This window comes from Panthera uncia, chromosome E1 (genome assembly GCF_023721935.1).
Source record: "Panthera uncia isolate 11264 chromosome E1, Puncia_PCG_1.0, whole genome shotgun sequence".
Taxonomy (NCBI): Eukaryota; Metazoa; Chordata; class Mammalia; order Carnivora; family Felidae; genus Panthera; species Panthera uncia.
This window is the reverse complement of record NC_064814.1, coordinates 10,383,853-10,404,672: the sequence shown is the minus strand read 5'-3', so window position 1 is coordinate 10,404,672 and position 20,820 is coordinate 10,383,853. Positions and strand designations below refer to the sequence as shown.

The 20,820-nt window shown below is 40.0% G+C and overlaps 1 protein-coding gene across 6 annotated transcripts in view; it reads right to left on the bottom strand.

Annotated features, from left to right (window-relative positions):
- Positions 1–20,820, bottom strand: part of WIPF2 (WAS/WASL interacting protein family member 2) — a 50,438-nt gene that overhangs the window by 16,905 nt on the left and 12,713 nt on the right. For 2 of the 6 annotated variants that reach the window (XM_049636002.1, XM_049636003.1), the window contains exons 2-4: positions 10,436–10,475; positions 6,798–6,929; positions 280–412 (exon numbers count right to left, since the gene is read on the bottom strand). In XM_049636002.1, coding sequence (XP_049491959.1) covers positions 280–412; positions 6,798–6,860 — 196 coding nt within the window. In that variant the 5' untranslated portion in view covers positions 6,861–6,929; positions 10,436–10,475. Of the gene's footprint in view, positions 1–279; positions 413–3,928; positions 6,930–9,034; positions 9,860–10,435; positions 10,476–20,820 lie in introns of those variants that run through there. The other 4 variants (XM_049636001.1, XM_049636004.1, XM_049636006.1 and 1 more) reach the window with 3 other exon arrangements.

Sequence of the window (20,820 nt, the reverse complement as noted above, 5' to 3'; positions counted from 1 at the left end):
TGGTCTCCTCAGAGAACTGCCAAAGATATACCCTAACAAGCACTAGTTACAGTAGAAGAGAATCTTACCCCAGAGAACACTTCCCAAAGGTCAAAAAAGAAACTTCTAAGATACTCAAATGAACAGAGGCAAAGACAGCCAAAGAACATTCAAAGAAAACTCTCCTAAAGGACAAAACTCTCCCACTCAAGGCCCAACAATAAAAGTGACAGGCCAGCCAAGTCTCCAGCTTGATCCTGGGACCCTGGTGGCTCACTAGGAAATGAAGCTTAGACTCACTCTCAAGGATGGGAGCACTCCGATCATTAACATTGGTCACCTTCTTCAGCTTGGTCCCTTTGCAGATATCCTGTAATAGGGCACCTCGACCCCGCTGCTCATCTCTACTCAGCTTGGGCGGCTCTGTGTTTGCCTGGAGGGAGAGGGGAAAATAGAACTATTCATCCTAAATAGTTCCCTTCACCACAAGGTTGGGATAAATACCTTAAGCCAAACTGGATTTCATTAATGCCCCTCTAACCTAATCAGACCCTGCGCCAAATATCACTACCAATGCACGTTTTCATTCTTCGCTTTCATTCTTCTTAGTCCTTCCCCTGTTGTGCCTTCTGCAAAGGGTGTGGTCTCCTTCCTGTTAAGAAACTTCTGAAAGGAGACCTACACTAACACCAAGTACCTGTGTGCTGGGCTTGTATGTTAGATGCTTTATACGTATCAAGGCAAACAATGAGTCCCTACTATGCCTCAAGTTAAGCATGCTACTTCTGTTAGCTCATTTAAATCTTGAAATATTTTTATGAAGTATTATTATCATTACTCATTTGGAAAGTGTGAATAGTTGAATAGTTCCCTGAGACCATGCACCCAGTACATAGGAAAGCAAAGATCCAAACCCAGACACTGACTCTAAAATGCCCATCTTATCTCAACTAACAGACCTTAGCTTCCCTATTACTTCATCTTCTAAACAATGTTATAAAATAGACCATATTTTTCCTATTCCAAAAATGAGGAAGGGAAGGTGTAGAGAAGTTAATGTCACATGGTTAGTAAATGCAGAGCTGGTCTGACTGTGTAAAGCCCATGCCTTTCCCACTTTCCCTATGGTCTCTTCCAACAACATATTTCTTTACTTTTCTTTTTTGAATTTTTTTTTAATGTTTATTTATCTTTGAGAGAGAGAGACAGAGCATGAGTTGGGGAGGGGCAGAGAGCAAGGGGGAGACAGAATCCAAAGCAGGCTCCAGATTCTGAGCTGTCAGCACAGAGCCTGATGCGGGGCTTGAACTCAAGAACCACGAGATCATGGCCTGAACCAAAGTCAAGACGCTTAACCGACTGAGCCACTCAGGAGCCCCCCTGTATATTTATTTTTGAGTTCTTCACCTTCCACCTACCTCTTAAATGCCATTTCAGAGCCCTATCCTCAGCCTCCATCTAAACCTCCCCAAGCAAGCTCATCCAGTCCCATGGTTTCAATACCACTGATAAGCTCTAGTATCTCTAATCTTTCTATCTCATCACCACTTCTGGCCCTGAGCTTCATACCCATGTGTGCCAATGTCTCCAGGACATCTCCAAATGAATATCCCACATAAACCTAAAATGAAACACATCATACATACCATGTTCCTTACAAAATTTTTAAATGTATAGCTTTTAAAAATAACCACACAATGGAATTTTTTGGAAGTCATTAAAAAAAAGGATTCTAAAATCCATCTGGAAGATTAAGCAGAGGGAAAAAAAACTAAGAAAATAGGACTTGTGCCACCAAAAGCTAGAATCGACTACAAGGGGAGCACAGGGACAGACAGCTAGATAAATGGAACAAAACAGAAAGTCCATAAACAAACCTAGATCTATGTAAGAAATAATAAAAGTGTATTTCAGCAGTGCAGAAAGCACTGATTATTAAATATAAGCTACTGATAATAACTGGTTAATTTGGGGAAAAAATAATAAAGTTAAACCCCTACCTCACAACTTCTTCTCAAACAAATTCTAGCTGAGTTATAAAATGTAAATGTAGGGGTGCCTGGGTGGCTTAATCAGTTAAGCGTCCAACTTCAGCTCTGGTAATGATCTCAAGGTTTATGAGTTCGAGCCCAATGCTGGGCTCTGTGCTGACAGCTCAGAGCCTGGAGCCTGCTTCAGATTCTGTGTCTCCCTCTTCTCTCTGCCCCTCCCCCACCTGCACTGTCTTTTTCTCAAAAATAAACATTAAAAAAAAATTTTTTAATGTAAATGTAAAAAAAAAAAACTCACAGAAGTACTATATGGAAAAACACATAAAGGGAAGAATATGACAACTAAAATAGGGAAAGACCGAAAGACTTTTATTTACTTAGGAATATAATCAGATGATATACTGGAAGAAAAAATCATCTGTAACACATAAAGATAATGTCCTAAATCTATACAGCATTAACATAAAGAGGACTTATAAATCAACAGGATAATAAGCAAAGGATATGAACTGCGTAAAAGAAATCAGAGAACCAGCATATACGAAAAAAATTCAACCACAAAAAAAAATTTTTCAGGCTAAAACACAGTATCATCATTTACCAATGAAACTGGTAAAAGGTAAAATTCTAACAGGAGACTGCTAGCTGCAGAAGGCAGCATCCACTGCTCACTGTTGTACAGTACCTGACACACTGAGGGTGCTCAAAAAAATGTGAAGAACAAGTAACTGTCTTATGGTGGTCATAACGATTCAGGGAAACAGGTACTCTTGTATCACCTGGAGTAAGACAGATTAGTATCATCTTTCTAGAAAGTAGTTTATGTATCAAACATCTTCAGAAAGTCTACCACAAGAATTCTATCTCCAGGAATTAACTTCAAGAAAACAAGTAGAGGGGCACCTGGTGGCTAGGTCGGTTAGGTGTCCCAACTCTCGATTTCAGCTCAGGTCATGATCCCACGGCTTCGTGGGTTCAAGCCCCATGCTGGGCTCTGCACTGAGAGCATGGAACCTGCTTGGGGTTCTGTATCTCTCCCTCTCTCTGTCGCTCCCCTACTCATGCTGTGTGTGTGTGTGTGTGTGTGTGTGTCTCTCTCAAAATAAATGAAAACTTAAAAAAAAAAAAAAACAACTAGAGAAGTATACAAACATGTTAATAATTGCAAAAAAGTTTATAATAGCAAAGAACTGAAAATAATCGAAAGTTCAATAAGGGAACACTGATGGCACAAGCAAAGAAGGGAATGCCAGTTAAGTTCTTCAAGATGTGGCAGTAAATATCTTTACACAGCAGTAAATGTGTGACACAGTCAAGTAAAAAAGATTATAAAACAATACACTTCAGAGGATTTGGATTCATTTTCTCTTCTATAGAACAGGAAAAATAATAGAACCTATCTCATAGGGTAGTTTTGAAAATTAAATGAAATAACACTTTTTGGGGTGCCTGGGTGGGTGGCTCAGTCAGTTAAGCGCCCAACTTTGGCTCAGGTCATGATCTTGTGGTTGGTAGGTTGGTATGTTTGAGCCCCACATTGGGCTCTGTGCTGACAACTCGGGAGCCTAGAGCCTGCTTCAGGGACCCCTCCCCCATCTCTATCCCCCCTCTCCTCAAAAAAATAAACATTAAAAAATTAAAAAAAAAATTTTTTTCAAGAGCTTATCACAGTGCCTGATGTATAAAAAGAACTCAATAAAAGCAGTAGCTAAATTTCAAGGTACATCTATATAGAACATCTGCAGGATATACACAGGTACTAACAAAAGTTAATTTGGGGTAATACTTCTCTATATTTACTTGAATTTTCTAGTTTTCCTATCATAAATATGTAAAACGTAAGATGCTAACAAAGGTTAATTATTGATAGTTTAACATTTTCTATTTTTATTGGCATTCTCTATTTTTTTCCACATTTTTAATACAGTAAAAAAAATTTTTTTAATGATAGCACTAACCATTTAATGATGTGAGAAGTCATTCACGATGTATTAATGAGTAAGAGCAGATTAGAACTCAGTACGCATAGCAGCGTGGGGGAGGGGAAAAGAAAACAAAACAGATCAGTATGTATATACAGCACAGCCTCCTTTTTAAAAAAGTAGAAGATAAAAGGGAGGAAGGGAGGGGACGGATATACACAAAACTATTATGAATCACTGGATTAAGTATAATCCTTTATATTTATCTTTATACTTATCCATAGTTAATACATTTCTTTTTTAAATGTTTATTTATTTTGAGAGAGAGAAAGAGAGCAGGGAAGGGGCAGAGAGAGGGGGAGAAAAAGATTCCCAAGCAGGCTCCGTGCTGTCAGCTAAAAGCCCAATGTGGGACTTGATCCCCTGACCCTACGATCATGACCTAAGCTGAAATCAATAGTCAGACGCTCAACCAACTGAGCCACCCAGGAGCCCCAATTTCTTTCTTTTAAAAATAAATCCTATGCCCACGATGGGGCTCAAACTCACAACCCCAAGATCAAGAGTCCCATGTTCTACCAAGTGAGCCAGCCAGGCATCCAAGCCATAGTTCATAAATTTCTTACTCATTACTTTTGTAAAGAGAAAATTATTAAAACATTACTAAACATATGCAAAATTGAGTTCATATCCTCCTCCACAAACCTGTTTCTCTTTGTCAACAACATTCAGTCCCCCAAACTAGAGTCATTCCAACTTCCTTCCTCTTCCTCAGTCTTACAACTGTTACCAACTCTTTAAGATTTTACTTTCTAGGGGCGCCTGGCTGGCTCAGTTTGTTAAGCATCCAACTCAATTTCGGCCCAGGTCATGATTTCACGGGTTAGTGAGTTCAAGCACCGCAACAGCCTACTTGGGATTCTCTCTCTCCTTCTCTCTCTGCCCCTCCTCCATGCACGCGCGCACTCGCTCTCACTCAAAATAAACAAACTTAAAAAAAAAAAGATTTTACTTTCTAAATGTCTCTCATCTTCATTTCTTCCATCTTTGCTGCTTTAGTGCAAAACTCTCGATTTTCAACTGTAACAGCCTTCTGTCTCCAGTCTCAACCCCAACCTACTATCCACACTTTTCTAATGCACCCAATCAGTTGACTCCTGCTGTTAAAAATACACTACCTCCCTATCACTGCCTGGAGAAAAACCCAAACCCTCTCAGCCTGTGCCTGCCTCCAGCTTCATTTCCCACCACACCCCTCCAGCAATGATCCGATCCTGGGTGTGCTTTCCCACACATCAGCACCCTTCCGTTCTACTTCAATACCAAGTGCCTGCCCTCACTCTTCACTTTCTGGCTAAATGCTACTCATCTGTTAAGACTCCTCTCAAGTATCACCTCCTGACTAGAAGCCGCCTCTGACTGCCTCCACTCCCTCCAGAGCCGGTAGGTGAGGCCTGCTCCTTTATGGCTTCATTTATCTCTGTGTAGCATGGAATTTGCCTGCTGACTTGTCTGTTTCACCCATTGTGCTGGAGCCTTTGAAGGCAGAAATTGTCCTTTCTGGCCAATGGTATTACAGATTATTTTTAATCTGTTTTTCTTATCTGCATGTTTTCCCTCTCTTTCAATTACATAAATAAATCTTATTGGGAAAGAGTCAAGCGATATAGAAAGAAGTATGGAGTAAAATTATCTGGATTTTCTAAGTTGTATGCCAAGCCAAGTCTCTGACATGGTCAAGTACACAACAAAAGGCTACTGAGTAAATGACTAAGACAGCATGATGCAGAGCATTAACCCAGGAAGTTATACAGATCCAAGGATATACTTTGGGTCCTTGAATCCCACTATGACCAGAGCAGCTCTGCTTTCCATTTCACTTATTGGGCTTCCACATAAAATTTCATCCAGAAAGAGGGTTCATACATACCCTCCAACAAAATGTCTGAAAACCAGAACTTACGGAAAAAAAACAAGTGGGCAGACCTGAACTCTAGTCCTAGTTCTAAAATAAATTAGCTAGGCAAGTCACTTTGCCTCCTTAGGGGTACTACCTCTCATCTGTTAAATACCTAAGACACACTTACACCGACACTTTCAGGCACTATTTCTCATCTGCTACACACACACACACACACACACACACACACGATATTCATTCCCTCAAGTTCCTTTTGCTTTAAAATTTTACAAAAATGAGATAAAGCAGGCATGCCTGGCTGGCTCAGTTGGTAGAGCATGAAACTCTTGATCTTTGAATTCTACCCTACGTTGGGTGTAAAAATTACTTAAAAAAAAAAAAAAAAGAGAGAGAGAGAGAGAGAGAGCACCCAAGTTGCTTCTTTCTCATGTAACACCAGATATCACAATCCACATATAGTAAACATGGTTGCCTCTTCGGTTCAGAAGCCACATTGCTTTTTTTTCCTTCTGTTATCAAACCTTTAAGTCTTCGTACTAATATTTTCTGGAAACTCCTTTCTTTTTTGATGGTGTAGTAGACTTAATGGACTTGGCCTTAGGATGAACTGGTTTGGAGTGGAAGAAAAGGAGATGAAACAGTAGCAAGTAACAACCAGGAGTTGCCGTCCCTTTTCTCAACAACGCCAGAGAAATGCTGTGCTCACCTTTGTAGAATAGTTTTGGGGCAAAAGACTAGTTCCTGTTCTGATGTGACTTGTCCAAATCTCCATTTATACTGAACCCGGCCAAAAAAAAACCAAGATAAGCCATTATAGTCCTAAGAGGACCATTCAAGAATCAGAAACAGTTAATGAGGAGAGACTTCATGCATTTTTTTCTCCATCTTTCTATGCCACGTATCTTTGAGTACTCCATGTCTTACACCAGGAAGCCCTAAGTATCCATTAAGGTTTTGAGATAGCCAGGTGGAAGAAGTACATACCTGATTAAAAGTGGGAGGTGGAGGAGGACCAGGGGGTGGTGGAGGGGGAGGAGGAATTGGCATCCTTGCCCTGCTCGCAGTTGATACTGCTTTCTCTCCGTTTTAATTTGCAGCTTTAGGTCACTCATATACCTGCAAATGAAATGGAAATTCTTAAGAACAACTCTGCCATCAGAGACACTGAGTACTCAGGGGGACTTAGGGGACCAGGCAGGACAGGATACCAGAGAGAAACCAAGCAACTCTTCTCCTAGTTCTTCTGTGATATAGTCTAGGGTTCGGTAAATATTTTCTGTAGAAGGTCAGGTAAGAAATATTAATATTTTAGGCTTTATAGGCCACATATGGTCTCTGTAACATTTTATTCTTTGATTTTATTTTGGCAAAAATTTTTAAACAAACTAGTTTTAGGAGCACCTGGGTGGCTCAATCAGTTAAGTGTCCAACTTCGGCTCAGGTCACGGTCTCATGGCTCATGAGTTCGAGCCCCACGTCGGGCTCTGTGGCTGACAGCTCAGAGCCTGGAGCCTGCTTCAGATTCTGTGTCTGTGTCGCCCTCTCTCTCTGCCCCTTCCCCACCTGCACTCTGTCTCTCTCAAAAATAAACATTAAAAAAAAGAGCAGTTTTAGGTTGACAGCAAAATTGAGCAGACAGTACAGAGAGTACCCATATATTCCTGTTCCCCTGACACACACATACACACACAGCCTCCGTTATCGACATCCTGCAGTGGAACATTTGATACAACGGACACCTCATTACCAAAGTCCATAGTTTACATTAGGGCTTACTCTTGGTGACGTATTTTGTTTGGACAAATGTGTAATGACAACTACATACCACTGTAGCATCATACAGAATAGTTTCACTGTCCTAAAAATCTGTGCTCTGCCTATTTATCCCTCCTTTCCCCTAACCATTGCTCTTTTTTACTGTCTCCATAGTTTTGTCTTTTCTAGAATGTCATATAGTTGGAATCATATAATACGTAGCCTTTTTCAGATTGGCTTCTTTCTATTAGTAATATGCATTTAAGTTTCTTCCATGCCTTTTCATAGCTTGATAGCTTTATTAGTGCTCAATAATATTCCACTGTCTTCATGTGCAACAGCTTGTTTATCCATTTACCTACTGAAAGACACCTTGGCTGCTTCCAAGTTTTAACAATTATGAATATAGCTGCTATAAATATTCTTGTGCAAGTTTTCACGTAGACATAAATTTTTTGCTCATTTGAGTAAATACCACTGAGTGTGACTGCCAGATCATATGGTAAGAGCTACACTGGATAACAAACTGCCCAAATGTCTTCCAAGTGACTGCACCATTTTGCATTCCCACCAGCAATGGATGAGAGTTCCTGCTGCTCCACATCCCTGCCAGCATTTGGTGCTGTCAGTGTTTTAGATAGGTGTGTAGTAGCACTATCTCACTGTTTTAATTTTCAATTCCCTGATAACGTATGAAGTTAAAACCCTTTTCATATGCTTACTTCCCATCTGTGTATCTTTTTTGGTGAGGTGTCTGTTTAGGTCTTTTGCACAGTTTCTAATAAGGTTGTTTTCTTATTGTTGAGTTTTAAGAGTCTTTGTCTGTTTTGGATACAGTCCTTTACCAGATGTGTCTTCTGCAAATATTTTCTCCCAGTCTGTGGCGTATCTTCTCACTCTTGATTTTTACATTTTAAAACTACATTTTTACATTTTAAAAATACAAAAACCATTTATTCACAGGTCATAGAAAAACAGACCACGGCCCAGATCTGACTCACTGGCCAGTCTACTGACCCCTACTATACTCACATCCTTGGAATCTGATCAGAGCATAAACACCATGTGAGAATTTAGCTACTTCTCAGGACACACACAAAAAACTATACAGCTGTCCCCCAATTATTATAGTCTGTAAGTGATCCTCATTTTACAAATGAGATTAAAACCAGGGAAATGTCTTACTTTAAGACATTAAAGTAGGGGGCAAAGATAAAACCAAAACTCAAGAGCAAAACTTCCCCAAAAAGTTTGTCCCAAGGAAATCCCACTTCTTGACCCTCTCTCCCCCAAAAATCAAAGCCAAAATAGTATTAGCACTGAGAGTACAAATTACAGATGACAAGAAAGGTACAACTTCACCAATTAATCCATGAAAGAACTGCTTCCAGAAAAGCAAGGTGATTAGATTATGACCCAAGAAATCTCACAAGTAGCCCCTAGCACAGATGAGAGACCATGTGTACCAAGCCAAGTTTAAAAGATCAAACCAGCATGACAATCCACTTGAGGAGGGTTGGTTCTGAACTCTTTACAAGGGTGATCACAATTTCCCTGTGAATAAAGGATATGACTTAAACACTTCTCTCAGTATTCTCAAAACCACTTAAACACTTCCTCAGTGATGAAAATAAAGAGCAAATATTTCAAAGGTTCTAAGAAACTAAAAATCTTTAGAGGTGGTTCGAATTTGATTAGAAACATGACTATGAAAGTCTTCAAAATCCCAACCCTTCCAGTAATGCCACTATAGGTTGGATGCCCAACAGAGCTTTTTGCTCCAATCACAAAACTGGACAGTACTCTGGCTAGACGGTTCCCATGGGAAATGGTGTCTGAACTCACTGCAAGAATCAAGAAGTTGACTGCTCTCCAAGGGAAACACCATTTTTGTTTCAAAGCTAAGTCTAGTTTTTCTTTGCCAGGGATCTAACATACTGGGCTTTAAAAACTGATTAAAATAGGGGAGGCTGGGTGACTCGGTCGATTGAGTGTCTGACTCTTGATCTCGGCTCAGGTCATGATCCCAGGACCGTGGGATGGAGCGCTGAGCATGGAGCCTGCTCAAGATTCTCTCTCTCTTCCTCTGCCCCTCTCCCCACCTTGGCTGTCTCTAGAATATAAAAAACAAAAATATTTTTTAAAATTGATCAAAATAGTAAATCCTCACGATCTACCTGTAATTGGGAGGGGGGAATGCAAATTTAAAATAAAGATTACAGAGATGAAAAAATTTTCTTCTGTTTGAATTTTCTGGGTTCACTCTTGACAGTTCCCCCAAAGCATTCTTTTTTTTTTTTTAATGTTCATGTAAAGACATGTTCATTAAATGTTCATTTAATGTTCATTTTGAGACAGAGAGAGACAGAGCATGAACGGGGGAGGGTCAGAGAGAGAGGGAGACACAGAATCTGAAGCAGGCTCCAGGCTCTGAGCTGTCAGCACAGAGCCCGACGCGGGGCTCGAACTCACGGACCGTGAGATCATGACCTGAGCCGAAGTCGGACGCTTAACCGACTGAGCCATCCAGGCGCCCCCAAAACATTCTTTTAAAAAGCTAGCAGGGGTGCCTGGATAGCTCAGTCAGTTAAGTGTCTGACTCTTGATTTCAGCTCAGGTCACGATCTCATGGTTTGTGAGATAGAGCCCCCCATTGGGCTCTGTGCTGACAGCGCAGAGCCTGCTTAGGATTCTCTCCCCACCCCACCCCCGCCCTCGCACCCTCTCTCAAAATAAATGAAGTTAAAAAAAATTAAAAGCTAACAGTAAACAATAGGCAAAAATAATAATCTACTCAGAAACAAACATTTTCAACTAATTCCAGTCACCTCAATTCCTGCCTTTTCTGAGTTCCCAGTTCTACCTACCTTTGCCATTGCCATGACTGAAATGGTCTCCTAGAATGACCTGGAAAAGAGATTCAGACAAATCTCTAATTCTTTTCATATCTACAAGTGATCCAACCTACATGCTACAAAGTAAGGAGTGATCTAGAAGAACAACCTTATGCCTTACAGTGACCATCATTTATTAGGCAAAATAGAAATTCTCTAGCAAGGCATATCTTTTCTATAAAGCAATCTACTGGAAAAGACTAGTTATATTAATTACACAGTTACAAACACCTTCTTTTAAAATAGGCTCAATTCGGGGCGCCTGGGTGGCTCAGTCGGTTGAGTGTCCGACTTCGGCCCAGGTCATGATCTCACGTCCGTGAGTTCAAGCCCCGCGTCGGGCTCTATGCTGACAGCTCGGAGCCTGGAGCCTGTTTCAGATTCTGTGTCTCCCTCTCTCTCTGACCCTCCTGCATTCATGCTCTGTCTCTCTCTGTCTCAAAAATACATAAACGTTAAAAAAAAAAATTTTTTTTTAATAAAATAGGCTCAATTCAAACTCCAACTTCAAAATAGATCCATTAAAAAAAAAAAAAAATCACCATCATGTGACAGATTTTAGTGTTGACAACCAGTATGGCTTTCAACCTTTCTTCTGCCTCCATAGACTGCATGCGTGACATGCTCCTATTATTGACACTTATTATACAACAATATGCTATGGTAGGGTATCACTGCTTTCCATCTTACAGGTAAGGACACTAAAGCTCCAGGAGTGGATACAATTGCATGCATGCACGCACACTAGAGAAAAAGACTGATCTAAGTAAGGGCATTGCACAAGATCACTTTGGAGTACACTGCAGAATTAGGACTCAACACCAGCCCTTCTGATCTCCTGCAATTTTGTTAATCGCCACGGAAATCATTTCTGCTGGAAATTGGTTTAACAATTTTCTAGTATTTTCCCCAAATGAAAATTCAACCCACTCCAAATTTCTATTTTATTAACAGAATACAAACAGCTCTCTCTAGGTTCCCCAAGAGCAGCCCAACTTAAGTAAATTTACATTAATACAACATTCCTTTCCCTGAAAATCCCCAAAAGCTTTATTCAAGCTAATTTAAGATGGATAACAATCACTAAGCCAAAGTAGAGGGTCTGCTTTTAGTTAAAAACAAGTGAACCAAAACAGTTCCTAAAGTTTTGTAACAGAATAACAAGTTTTAGTGGCCAATTACTTTTATTTATTTATTTATTATTATTATTATTATTATTATAGAAAGAGAGCATGTAGGAGTGTGCACATGCAAGCGGGGGAGAGAGGCAGGGAGGGAGAGAATCTTAAACAAGCTCCACTTGGGCCTCAATCCCAAGACCCTGGGATCATGACCTGAGACAAAATCAAGAGTCAGGCGCTCAACTGACTGAGCCACCCAGGTGCCCCATGGCCAGCTACTTTTAAACAAAGGACAAATTCCAGCCCTTCCAGAAGCACTGTCTATTGCAATTTTTAAAAACTAACAACCCTGAGATTAAACCTAAACCTAAAAAGAGGGTTCTCTACAGAATTTTAAGTCTTTCCTTTCTGATCTTTTAAATGAGAACTATAAAACCTCACCATCTGTGCTCTTCAGAGTACTTGATTTTCAGAAATGTTGTGAGGCTGCCTCCAGTTCATCAACACACAAGTTCTCATTCCCTTTGTAAGCCCTTCTACCTCAAAAACCATGACAGAATAAGCTTTTCATTCACATCCTCAGGAGTCCGTTTCTTTTAAATCGAGTTCAGAAAGCAGTATTTCAAATCTTTCTGATGTCAAAATTATCACAGAACTCAGAGATAAGTCTTCATAAAATTCAAACAACGCACTTTTAAAAAGCAATGCACTCTCTTCTGTTCCTCAAAAGACAAAACCTAGTTTTCTATTCAATTTCCTAATGTTTCATTCCAAATACGTATTTTGTAAGAGCAAACTTCCTGAGTACAAAGACATTGAAGGGGCTCCTGGCTGGCTCAATCAGTAGAGCACGAGACTCTTGATCTCCAGGTTGTAAATTTGAGCCCCATGTTGGGTGTAATTACTTAAAAATAAGGTGTTAACAAAAAAAAATGCTGAGTTGCTATCAGGGCGCCTGGGTGGTTCAGTCAGTTGAGTGTTTGACTCTTTTTTTTTTTTAATTTTTTTTTTAAAGTTTATTTATTTTTGAGACAGAGAGAGACAGAGCATGAATGGGGGAGGGTCAGAGAGAGGGAGACACAGAATCCGAAACAGGCTCCAGGCTCCGAGCTGTCAGCACAGAGCCCGACGCGGGGCTTGAACTCACGGCGTGAGATCATGACCTGAGCCGAAGCCGGCCGCTCAACTGACTAAGCCACCCAGGCGCCCCGAGTGTTTGACTCTTAATCTCAGCTTAGTTCTTGATCTCAGCGTTGTGAGTTCAAGTCCCATATTGGCTCCATGCTGTGCATGGAGCCTACTTAAAAAAAAAAATTTAGGGTCTCCTGGGTGGCTCAGTCAGTTGAGCATCCAACTCTTGATCTCAGCTCAGGTCACAATCCCAGGGTCATGGGATTGAGCACTGCATTGAGCTTGGGCTCTGTGTTGGACATGCAGCCTGCTTAAGATTCTCTCTCCCTCTGCATGCATTCTCTCTATATATAAAAAGAAAAAAAAGACATCAGCTTTTCACATTTGATAAATGAAGAATCTAATTTAGTTGTTGCTATTTTCATATACTTAAAATAATCTCAGAGATATTCTAGTTACCACTACCATTTGGGGCCTTTATTGAAATGGCATTCTGCTATTATTATAAAACTCAAGTTTCAGGGTACCTGGGTGGCTCAGTCAGTTGAGCATCTGACTTTGATTCAGGTCATGATCTCACGGTTCATAAGTTCAAGCCCTGCATTGGGCTTGCTGCTATCAGCACAGAGCCTGCTTCAGATCCTCTATCCCACTCTATCTGTGCCCCTCTCCTGCTCACACTCTCTCAAAAAAAAAAAAAAAAAAAAAAAAGAATAAACATTAAAAAAAAAAAAACCCTCAAGTCTCAATTACAAGTTATTTTTAAAAGAAAAAAGGTTTTTAATTTTAAATCTTAATGCCATGTACTTTCATTCTAAGAGACCTTAAGTAACAGCACTCTCCTTTCATCTCACCTTTGATTATCTTGTAAATTACAGTTTTTTGTACTGAAGTACCCAACAAAATCCCACAAGGGAAAAAAAAAACTGACCTTAAAAAGTAGGCTGCCTCCCTCAGCAAAGTCTCAAGAGCCTTACCTTCTGCCTTACAAGAATCAGTTAAATGAATATGAATTTGGGATGTCAATAAGAAAATTCTTTTTTTAAGTACTCTCTATGCCCAATGTGGGGCTCAAACTCACGACCCCAAGATCAAGAGTCACATGCTCTACCTACTGAGCCAGCCAGGAGCCCCTCTCCCCTTTCTTAAAAACATGTTCAATTCTTTTTTTTTTTTTTTTTAATGTTTATTTATTTTTTGAGAGAGAGAGAAAAGACCATGAGCAGGGAGGGGCAGAGAGAGAGAGAGGGAGACACAGAATCCGAAGCAGGCTCCAGGCTCTGAGCTGTCAGCACAGAGCCTGACATTGGGGCTCGAACTCATGAGCTGTGAGATCATGACCTGAGCCGAAGTCAGACACCCAACCGACTGAGCCACCCAGTGCCCCAAACATGTTCAATTCTTTACTATCCTATTAAACCTCTCCCCAGTATAAAGAAGCCGAGAGATAGATAAAAGAGACATTTCAAGATACTCTTTAAAAGACCAATACTCTGCCTACTCTGTCTCCAAATCATCTAAAGAAAAGAGAATTTTGTCTTCAAGAGGAAAGGTTCCAGACATTCCCCTCAATGGAATTCTTCTGATCCAACAGTTCAAAGCAAAATAAATCTAATAGTATCAGACATGGAACAATAGATGTTTGGCAGAAATAGAAAATCAGCTGCCCTGAGACAAAGTCACAAATGCAGAATGCAGTTTTTGTTTGGTGTACTTTAATCTGAGTCAGAAGAAACTACAGCATTACCTAATAAGGCTTCAATAACCCAGGTAGGTGGGGTGGCAAGACTTTCCAAGCATAGACATTAAAAACCCATTGATGAATCCAATGTTCATAATCACACAACAAACCCTAGAAACATTTACCTCAAACAAGTTCAAAATGAACAACTCCATTTCGTATTATTTCTCAATAAGGTTTTAGACAAAAAAGAATAGCAAAAAACCAAGGGTAACTGCAACAAATAAAAATAAGTAAAAAGTAGGGGTGCCTGAGTGGTTTAGTTGGTTAAGCATCTGATTCTTGGATCTCAGCTCAGGTCTTGAATTCAAGCCCTATGTTGGGCCCCGCACTGGGCATGAAACCTACTTTAAAAAAAAAAAAAAAAAAGTAAAAAGTGAATGGATAGATTTTTGTTGAAACTACATTCCAAATTCATCGGTAATTTCACCCCATTCTGATAAGCACTTACTACTGACTCAAATAATCTGTGTTGGCCCATTAGTACCCATGTAGACATTACTCTAAACTAAGAATTAAATTTAGAGGAACATTTCATATATGTATGTCCATTTAACCCAATGAGCTCTTTTTTTTTAAATAAAGATTTTATCTGTAAGTAATCTCCATACCTAACATGGGGCTCAAACCTGCAACCGTGATATCAAGAGTTGCACATACCCCCTAACCCAATGAGCTCTTAAGCACAGACAGCACTGCATCTTTCTATAGTTTTCTTTTTTATTACTTTACAGCACAAAGTGTTCAGTAGTAATGTGCTGAACTGAACAAAAGTAAATTTAAGAGTAACACTGTCTGATTAGTCAGAGAAAGACAAAAATCATATGACTTCACTCATATGAGGACTTTAATAAGAGACAAAACAGATGAACATAAGGGAAGGGAAACAAAAATAATATAAAAACAGGGAGGGGGACAAAACAGAAGAGACTCATAAATATGGAGAATAAACTGAGGGTTACTGGAGGGGTTGTGAGGGGGGGGATGGGCTAAATGGGTAAGGGGCACTAAGGAATCTACTCCTGAAATCATTGTTGCCCTATATACTAACTAATTTGGATGTAAATTTAAAAAAATAAATAAATAAATAAATAAAGAGTAACACTGTCTGAAAGAGCAAACAAGAGTGGTAGAAAAAAAGAAGTAAAGGATGGACATTGTGCCAGAAACAGAAAAAAGAATGGATATCTATGAAAAACAGGAAAGGAACAAACACGGGACTGTGTGTAGTTCAGTGTTTGAAATTTTTTTAACTTGTTAAATTCAATCATTCATGAATTCATCTACCACCCAATGATATTTATTAAGCACCCATCACTTGATCCATTCAATAAATATTTTTTTAAGTTTACTTATTTTGAGAGAGAGAAGAGAGAGCATGCATGCAGAGAGAGAGAGAGAGAGAGAGAGAGAGAGAGAGAGACAGAGACAGAGAATCCCAAGCAGGCTCTGCACTGTCAGCACAGAGTCCGACACAGGACTTGAACCCACAAACTGTGAGATCATGACCTGAGCTAAAATCAACAGCCGGACACTCAACCAACTGAGCCACCCAGGCGTCCTCAATAAATATTTCTTAAGCATTCACTAGGAACCAAAGCACTGTTCTATAACAATGATTCTAAGCTGGAATGATTTTGTCCCCCAGGAGACATTTGGCAATGTCTACAGACATTTTTGACTGTCATGACTAGGGGGGTGCTCCTGGCTTCTAGTGGATAAAAACATTCTATAATGCATAGGACAGTCCCCTACAACAAAGAATCATCTAGTTCAAAACATCAATAATGCTGAGGTTGATAAACTCAGTTCTAGAGGCTGAACAAGTTTCTACAATCTTGGGGCTTATGTTCTAGAAGAGATAAACAAGGAAACAAATACAATCTCGTATCTCAGTTACTGATAAAAAGAATTTAAAAAAGAGAATCAGAAAGGCTGAAACTAGGAGTATGATGGAGTGTTCTCTTAGACAGGGTCGCAGGGAGAGGGGCTGGCTCTCCACAAAGAAGTCTCTCCGTGAGCACACAACTCCTATGAACATCTAGGGAAAGAGTATTCCAAAAAGAATTTTAAAATGGCAAGTAAAAAGTCCCTGAGAGGAGAATGAGCTTGTCATGTCAGAGAACTAGTAAGAAAGCCAGGGCAGCTAGAATAGAATACAGACAAGAGTAGTAGAAGATGAAATCTGAGGCCTTACATGCCATTCTCCAAATCCCTTAAAAGTAGTATCCCAGGGCACCTGGGTGGCTCAGTTGGTTAAGCATCCGACTTCAGCTCAGGTCATGATCTCATGGTTTGTGAGTTCGAGCCCCACATCGGGCTCTGTGCTGACAGCTCGAAGCCTGGAACCTGCTTCGGATTGTGTGTGTGTGTCTCTCTCTGCCCTTCCCCCACTCGCACTCTGTCTCTCTCTCTCAACAATAAATAAACATTAAAAAAAAAATTTTTTTTAAAGTAGTATCCTTCTCCATCCAACATGCCTATACTAAAGAAGTTTAAACCAACCAATAGTTTCACCCCCAGAGTAAACAAGTTCAATTGGTTATCTCATTAATCCCATAGACTGTACTTGATCTCTTGGTTTAAGCACAACTAGGGACCTAGACACTAACTGGAAGCTTCCCAGGGTTAAAAATCACCTAATGATAATCTGTCTGCCTATCCACCTGCCCTTCAATTTTGCTCCTGAAAAGCAATACAGTATGGTGAGGTAGGAGCTCATTACCCCAGTAAACACAATGGCATCCAGTTGCCAAACGAAAGAACTTCAACATGGGAGAAGTGCCAGGAGCTACCTAAGAGTATTCACATGCCACTCCAGGAGACTAACGAACAACAGGCTCCTATAATTATGTGGGAACTGATGTCAACACAGAATTATGAACACTCCTTCATGTGTTCTAGGATAGAATACAGTGGAGGGTTTCCACTAAAGCATTTTGGTTTCTCTAAAACATAAGGAAACAGACTAGAATGACTTTCATGTCACAGATATTTAACCACCCTCCCACCAACCTGAAAAAAGGCTTTAAAAATAATCCACAGCCCTCTTCTCTCAATGGAAAAGGTGCTACCTTCCCCTTGAAATTCAATTCAGTCAAAACTGGTGAAACAGATTTCTATCATGCATACAGACAGAATTAATTAAAACTCCAAGGTTACTCCATGAAGGGAAAAAAAAATCACTCTTCCAACTGTAGGCATTTTCCATCATGGAAATCCAACTATGCAGCAAATAGGATTGATCCAAAACAAGTAAAAAAAAAAAAAAAAAAAAAAAATCACATACACACTGTGAATATTTAAACTGAAAATCCTACAATTTCTACCACTAAAGCTGGATTTTTACTCTCTACATCAATGACTTTTCACTGTTATATGCAGTACACAACCTTGAAAGAGAAAAGGAAAGAGGCAGAAGAAAGATACGTAACTGTATGAGGAAATCCTGTCTATATAATTTCTCTAACAAGAAACGGAAGTACACATCCCATGATGCAGCTTTTCCCCTAATATGACTCTTTCCTCTTGTCTTAGATTTGTTTAAAGCCCTAAAAACATAAACTCAGAAGTGTACTTATTCACATACTACTTAATGTAATATGTATTAGGTGCCACGGGTTATTCCCAGATACAGGGCAACCCAGGAGCCAAGCCCTCTCATCTAAAATGATGACAAATCAATGAGAAGTCTGCTCTTGTGTTCAATTAAATAACCACAACAGCAAAGAATGGCTCCATAAAAGAGATGGCTATAGATTAACTAATGCAAGATCAAGGGTAAATGAAATGTCTGAAAATTATCCTAAACAGAGGTCAGGGAATGACCTCACCAGAACCTACTACACCCCTCAAAGCAAAGAGAAAAATCCTGTTAACCTGAAAACACTAAAGTATTGGAAAGGTAGGGGAACATATATAGAAAACAGTCAACTGCAATAAATCAGTAGTTCAAAGTAGTGTTTTGTAACATAGCCAGAGATCAATAATCTAGCAAACAATAACACTTTAGATTTAGAACTGTTTTTGTGGCTTCATTCACCAAAACTGTTTCAGAGGAACTTGCAAAACATATTAGAGCTGTTTCTCTGGAGTTGTTCATCTTAGGATTTACATCAGCTCTACGTCAGAGCCAACATGACTTTCTCAGGCTGTATTTTAGCTAATAACAGCCACAAGATTTCCAAGAACCAAGAACTAGGATCCTAAACTTGGCCTCTGCATTATAAGACATGTACTAGTTGGTTCCTGACTGCCAAGCAATTCACAGCAACCAAAGAGCAGCTGCAAACATCTCATTTCCAGATGCCTTACAGACTGGCAGTAAATGGTTCAACCATTTTTCCTTTCTAGGCCTTAGGGATCCATAATACAAAAAGGAGAAGAGAACGTGCCCTTTCATATTATCAAAGTTACAAACTTCAAATCACATCCTTTAACATCTCCAAAAATGATTCTGCATTAGTCCAAGGCAGATCATTAGTACATCTATTTTCAAAACCTTGTCAATTTTCCACTTCACCAAAAAAAAAATTAACAGATTCCTGGATTTGGACAGCGAAATTATGCAGAGAGTAGCTCAATGTTCATAACTAATATTTCCTCCTCATCCACCAAGAACCAATGGGTCTAGAAGTGCTAGCTAAAAAAAAAAAAAAAAAATGGGAGTCACACAAGGCCAAAGCCATTAACATCAGCCAGCATTTAACCAGAGAAGAGAGGCGTTAATCAGATGAAGGACACACATTCTAATTTAGAAATCCAGACCAAAGCCAGACAGACTAAAACACAGTCTGAATACAAAAGCAATACTAGGTGGAGCCTGAGAAGTTTGCCTTAGAGACTTGGGAGCAATAAATTGTTTAAAAGGTTCTTCTAAAACAGAGTTTCCAAATTTACCTGAAGATAAGACACATCTTAGGGCATTTGTTTAAAATACACACCCACCACCCACACACACACACACACACACAGCCACACACACACTCCTGGACCCTAATCCAGACCTACTAAAATCAGAAATATTTCAGCAGAAAGATCTGGTGATCTGTATATTTAACAAGCACCTTAAGTAATACTTGGTATTAGGGAAGTCTGAAAAACATTGTTCTGAAAGAGTATTAATAATCAACTACACCAACACTATTGTGTCTGAACGGAAATCAGCAAGGAAAAGCTGATGAATAAGCTGGGTCAACATAAACGTGTTGCCTGCATTTATCAGTGTTCCCTCATGAAACACCATTAAAACGACAAGAGGTGTTTTTTTTAAGACCTAAACCTGAAAAAAAAAAAAAAAATGAAGAAAATGGGAAAGGATGCAACAGCAGAAGGATGTCAACAAAATTTTGGAAGCTGGAAGGCACATGCACTAGTGACAAGTAACTTCAAAGGAAGGAAAAAGTTAAATACTTGCAGCAGAAAGTAGATTCCCACCACAGAATCTCAGAAAAAGCTCAGAAACCAAAGGCACCTGGTACCTCTGGACAAAGGGGCCTTGGAGGGGCTAAAACAGGAGAACTGATTGAAAGTCTGTAAAGGAAAGAGATTCCCCTCTGGGCACCTGGGTAGCTCAGTTAAGCATCCGACTTGGGCTCAGGTCATGATCTCACAATTCGTGAGTTTGAACTCTGCTTGGGGTGAGCTCATGCCCTGCTTCAGGTGAGCCTTGCTTCTCTCTCTGCCCCTCACTCACTTGCGACTTCTCTCTCAAAAAAAAAGAAAGAAGTACCCTCTTTCCCTTGCCCATGCTGCCAGGCAGAAAGCCTCTGAACCAAGGGAGCAGTTACAGCTTAGAGCAGGAGTGCCATACTGTAAAAAGGGAGTTCAAGTGAAAGTCTTCCACTCAGCAATGAGACCTGTCCCCGTTCCTCAGCTCTCTTCCCCAATTTGGTTCCAAAACACCTACTGCTGGGCTCATCCTCTCTACGCAGGAGATTGGAAGAGTCCTCTCCAAGGAAAATGACCAGTTGCCAATTCACCCTACAGTGATGCCTACCACTTGATGAGCCAGGGCTCCACACTGAGAGCTTTTTAGTGCCTCATTCTTAAAAATAAACAGCCAAAAATTACCAGACATTTGAAGAAAATCTCTTACAGGAAAGACAAGAATCAAAGTAACAGAATTCCTGACAATGTGTGAAAATACTTACATATAAAGTTCTGGGGCACCTGGGTGGCTCAGTCAGTTCGGCTTAGGTCATGATCTCACGGTTCGTGGGTTCGAGCCCCACAACAGGCTCTGTGCTGACAGGTCAGAGCCTGGAGCACGCTTCAGATTCTGTGCCTCCCTCTCTCTCTGCCCCTCCTCTGCTTGCACTCTCTCTCTCTCAAAAATGAACAAATGTTAGGGGGCGCCTGGGTGG